Genomic DNA, 5,147 nt, shown 5'->3' on the forward strand with positions numbered 1-5,147 from the left:
GTGTCCACCCCAGGGTGGTTGCCAAAATCAAGTGAGATGACGCCCGTCAAGTACATGGCAAAGCAAATAGTGGGTCTACAAATGCTACTCTCGGCACTTGCTGGGTTATTAAAGAATTTTACCTGGATCAAGGGAAAGTGATAGAAGCCCATCATAGCACTGTAATCGTGGCCTTGAATTCCCAGATGGCTGGCTCTGGGTGGCCTCCCTAATTCGTGACCTTCTGTGAACCTCTGAGAGCAATGGTGTCAACAGCGAAATGGTGTGTTCTGACACACTGCCCTCAGTCTCAGGACGGGTCACACCCCCACACCCCAATCAGCTTCACTCCACTTCTGTCTCCTCATCAGAAAGGGGAATTAATAGGTGTGGCTGTAAATAGACCTAATTACCAGCTGGGCTTGCTTCGAGTGCCTATTCCAACCCGTGGGGAGAGTATAACTCCTCCGGGACATCCAAATTACCACTTGCTGCAAACAGAGAGTGGCACCCACTGCCGAGCCCAGCCTGGCTGCTCCTTTCCCCTCCTGCCCAGCCACACCTTGCCTGACTACCTTTCTCTGCTGGCGGGACAGTGGCGGGGCTGGGAAGTGCCCTGAGTCCCTGCAGGCCTCACTGCCGGTCCCCTCCATCCTGGCGGCGGGTGCGTAAGCATGAGAAGGGACTCAGAGGCGCTTGGGGCAGTGCCTCGTGGGAAGGGGGGACGCTTGTCTTGTCCTTGCTCCCCACATGCAGGAGCCTCCTACGGCCTTGATCCCCTCATGAGACCCAGCCCTTTGCCTGCTCCCCCTCTCCTTGGCACGCACCCCTCCTCCAGACTCTGGGTCTCCAGTGACTGCCACACCAGTTGGGGGGCGGGGGGTAGCAGTTACAGCTCCCCTGTGTGTCATAGTCTTTTTAAACCTGGCGTGTGACACATTCATTTCCGACATGAACTGGCATGAACCACGTGTGTGGACCTTGGGGGCTGGTAGGTGTGGGTGCAGTCCGGGCCGGGTGCCTGCTGGTGCCATCCCTCCCAGCCTGCCTGTCGGCGAATGCAGACAGTGCAGAGAAGCCGAGCTTGTCCCCTTCTTGCCGAGTCCTGCAAGGGAGGGAGGGAGAGCCAGTGGGGGTGTGAGCATCCAGGCTGGTTCTGCTATTTCTCCTTCGTTGTTCCAAGTGCCCTGACACATGCCCATGCCCAGTATCTGCCCTGCTCCAATACGGAGTTGGCAGTAACCATGGCAGGGTCATTGCAGTTCTCCTCAACCTTCCTTGTGCCGCGACCCTTTCATACAGTTCCTCATGTTGGGGTGACCCCCCCAGCTATAAAGTTATTTTCCTTGCTACTTCATCACTGTCCTTTTGCTGACCCCCGTGAAAGGGTTATCTGACCCCCAAAGGGCTCGAGAACTCCAGGTTGAGAACTGCTGGTCTATAGCATCAATCAGACCCTGTCACCTTCTTACTGAAACTTCTTCAGTGGACTTACCATCTTTGGAATAACACCCCAGTGCCCTTAAAATTGGTCCCTGCCCGCCTCCCGTCTGATCGTGGCCACATCCCCTGCTGTTCGTTACGCCACGTTGGTCACCTCACTGGTAGTTCTCAGACTCTGGCCAGCTTCCCCGTTCTTAACTTTGTCCCCTGCCAGGACTGCTCTCCGACCTGGGCTATTACCATCCCTCACGAGGCAGCAGTGCTGGGCTTTTCTGTTCCCTGCCCGTGCAGCTTCCGAAGGCATCGCTGGTGAAATAGCCCGGCCTCCAGGCTGCTCAAGGTTGGGGCGTTGATACCGTGTGTGCAGCGTCTGGGACACACGCAGGCCATGTCGGAGCGCTGGGTGAAATGTCTCCAGCCCTGGTGGAGACTAAGCACACGGCCCATGCTGTCCCCAGGAAGCAGAGGGTTCACAGCCGCTCCTGGTCTGCAGGCTTGATCCAGGCTTGTCTGTTTTCTAGGCTGTGTGGATGCCTGGGATCCTAAAGTGCTGCGGGCAGGTATGGGCGCACACTTCCAGGTGCCCATCGTCAACAACCTGGCCTGGGAAGCAGTACCCAACTACCTGCCCACCGACACCCGGGTCCACGTGGCTGACAACTGTGGCATCTACGCCCAGGCCCAGATGTCTTCTCAGAAGGCCAGTGACCACGGCTGGGTGTGTGACCGGCGCTACCTGAAGTTCCACAAGTTTGAGGAAGCGGAGGACGGCGACCCGGGGGCCAGGCAAGCCTGGGTTCCTGACCTGGAGGTGCAGAACTATGATGTGGACTGGACAGAGGCGCCCGCGGCTGTGGTCATTGGTGGCGAAACCCATGGACTGAGCCTGGAATCCCTACAGCTGGCCGAGAGCACGGGTGGCAGGCGGCTGCTGATTCCCGTCGTGCCCGGTGTGGACAGCCTGAACTCGGCCATGGCCGCCAGCATTTTGCTTTTTGAAGGGAAAAGGCAGCTTCGGGCCAGGGAGGGTCACCTCGGCAGGGACCGGAGCTACCAGTGAGGGCCGGTGGAGATGTTGAGGGAGCCTGGCAGGCAGACAGGCGGGAGCCTGCAAAGGGGAGTGAGCTGGGAAGACATCTTTCTCTGAGCAGTGTCGCTGGGCTTCCTGGTCACGCCATGTGCCGCGGGCACAGCAAGGTTGGCATGGTTACAGTGTTCGCCATTGGACAAATCAGAAATGCCACCGAGCTTCTGCTGAGCCTCAAAAATAATCCAGGTCAAAATTCTTCCCGAAATCGCCCATCTCCTAGATGGTGTGGTGGTCCTGGTTTTGAACACTTCTAATCAGGTTTAAAAAAATAATAATAAAGTGATACCACAAACATGCTCCTCACGGCTGCCTTATCTGTTGCTTACATGTTACAAGTTACTGACAGCATCTCCCGGGGGAGGGAGTTCTCGCTCCCAGCGCCAGAGTGGAGGCTGTGCTGCACAGCCAGCTCGCTCTCCTGCTGGCTCCCCCGTGTGGGTCAGAGCCAGCAGGTTCCAGGAAAGCCAGTCTTATGCTTCAGTTGCCTGGGGGCTGTTTATCTTCCCACCTCTGTCCTTGAAACAAGGCAGGAGGCAGGCAGGGCTACCTTCCCCAACTAAGCTGCCCCTTGCAAGGCTCCGGTGGTGGTGGTGGTGCTGCCCGTGGACATGCAGCATGCTACTGTGGACATGCAGCATGCCTCACAATCCCCCCTTTGACCAGCAGGCATGGCTTCATTCACAGGTGGGTCAGACAGCAGCACCCCCAGCAGGTCAGGAGAGCCGCACCCTGCCGGTTCTCAGCTCCTGATGCCAGTCCTACTGGGGGAAGTCTCAGTTAAGGGGAATTCCACCTCCTGACTGGAGGGCGGGGACTGCTGAGGAAAGGCCAGGGCTCCTGGCTGCCAGTGGGAAGAGGTATGGACTCCTGCTGGGGGTCTTCAGCACAGTGCTGCACAGAGCCCTGCAGCTCTGTCCCCAGAAAGGCCCGGGCCAGGCGGGCTGGTGGGAATCACCTGGTGGGTAACGGGGTAGGTGGTGGGTGTAACTGGGCAGGCGGTGGTGGGCTCCTCTCAAGCGTGACTGCATCCACAATAGGTTGGTTTGGGCTGACAGTGGCTGGATCCTGGTCCTTCCCAAGGACTGCTCGGAGCCCTGTAGCGCCTGCTCCAGGTGCCCTTGCATGCATGCCCGAGGAAACTGAATGGCCTAGAATGCTGCCCTCGCTGGGATTCTGCTGCCAGGGGCCGGGTGGCACTGGTGTGGAGTGTGGCTGGAATAATCCTCCGGCTGGCTGCGCCTGAACCATTGTGGGGAACTGCCCAGGGCCACACGAGTCCCTGGGGCTCGTGGCTGCCCCAGCGGCTGCTGGGAAGGGTCTGCTGTGGTTCAGCTTCCTTTCCTGAAATCCGAAGGTCTTACTGTGGCTCAAAGAGCAGCCCTGGGGCAGAGGGCGACAGCTGGGCTGCGAACAGCCGCCAGGAACGCCGAGGGAGAAGAGACGTGGCCACCTGCTCCCTTCAGTACAGCTGCTGTGAAAACCCCATGAGGGGACCCACGGAGGTTCAAAGGGGCATCAGGGCCGACTCAGCTACCTGTGGACAGGCTCGAATTGTGTTTCTGAGACCAACTCTTTATGGGAGCAGGAAGTCCTGACTTGGTGAGCAGCTAGTGTTCGCAAACTGTTCCCCTTGCGATCGCAGCCCAGGGCTTAACCATTCTGCACCAGGGCGCCTTCCAGGAGGAAGACATGTCCTGGAATTGATGGTGGGGACAGTGGCTCAACTCTGAGGAATGGGACCAAACATGATACGTGAATTGTGTGTAGTGAAACTGTTAAAAATGAACACAAAATTAAATTTAAAAAGACTACAGCTTAGAAAAACCCTACGGGACAGTCCTCTGACCTATAGGGTTATCCTGTGCCGCCTCCTGCGGCTCCCCCCACCCCACCAACGTTGCACACAACTGCAGCTGAAGGAAAGCCCCCCAGATGGTTCTTGAGCCCCTCAGCCTATCAGTAGAGGAGCCCCAAGCCTTGCCACTACACTGCTTTCTGGAAAGGCCGCTCGGCGGGCCCGGTGTGCCCGCACAACAAGCTAAACCCCACGAGGAACAGAGCCTGACCAGGGCAGTATGGGAAGCAGCCCAGCCCAGAGGGTGGTACCTCTGGCTCCTGTTTACCCCAGGGACAGCCCCCTGCCCTCCCCAACAGAGCTGTAAGGGAACAGCCCACCAAAGGAAGCCCACTTACCTCCAACCTGACAAACACCACAGCCTATATGAGGGGGCTTCCAGAAGTCCACAGGCAGTGGAATGAAAAGCCAATGGTTTTTTCCCACATACTCTTGGAAGCCCATGTACACCTCCCCTCTGGTTTGTTAAAAACCAACCATGTGCCTCATCCCGAGTGCGCACGTGGGGAAAGACATCCACCTCCCTCTCTGCTCCTGTTTCTGTACATCTGTGGGGGAGACTTAGGCCAGGAGAGGGAGGAGGGCAGGGGAAGGGACAACTCTTCCTTTCAGAGGAAGCGAGTGGATGGAACCTTGGCGAGGAGCGGGCCCTGCTGCCTGACGGGGGGGAGAGTGCTGGCAGTCCTTCCCAGCCTGGAGGCCACCATTCCTTCTGTGGCCTGAGCGCTAGATGACCAGACAGACCAAAGGTAAATCCTGTCTCCAGGTTGGCGCTGCCTT

The 5,147-nt window shown here is 58.0% G+C and overlaps 1 protein-coding gene across 1 annotated transcript in view; it reads left to right on the top strand.

The window, feature by feature from the left end:
• Window positions 1–2,808, top strand: part of MRM3 (mitochondrial rRNA methyltransferase 3) — a 10,404-nt gene extending 7,596 nt beyond the window's left edge. Inside the window, exon 4 of the mRNA XM_004707315.2 lies at window positions 1,944–2,808. Within this exon, the coding sequence (XP_004707372.1) occupies window positions 1,944–2,482 (539 nt within the window). The 3' untranslated portion in view covers window positions 2,483–2,808. The remainder of the gene's footprint in view (window positions 1–1,943) is intronic.
• The last annotated feature ends 2,339 nt before the right edge of the window (window positions 2,809–5,147 follow it).

The sequence above is a fragment of the Echinops telfairi genome, unplaced genomic scaffold, assembly GCF_000313985.2.
Source record: "Echinops telfairi isolate 266 unplaced genomic scaffold, ASM31398v2 ScPeMD7_7458;HRSCAF=8496, whole genome shotgun sequence".
Classification (NCBI taxonomy): Eukaryota; Metazoa; Chordata; class Mammalia; order Afrosoricida; family Tenrecidae; genus Echinops; species Echinops telfairi.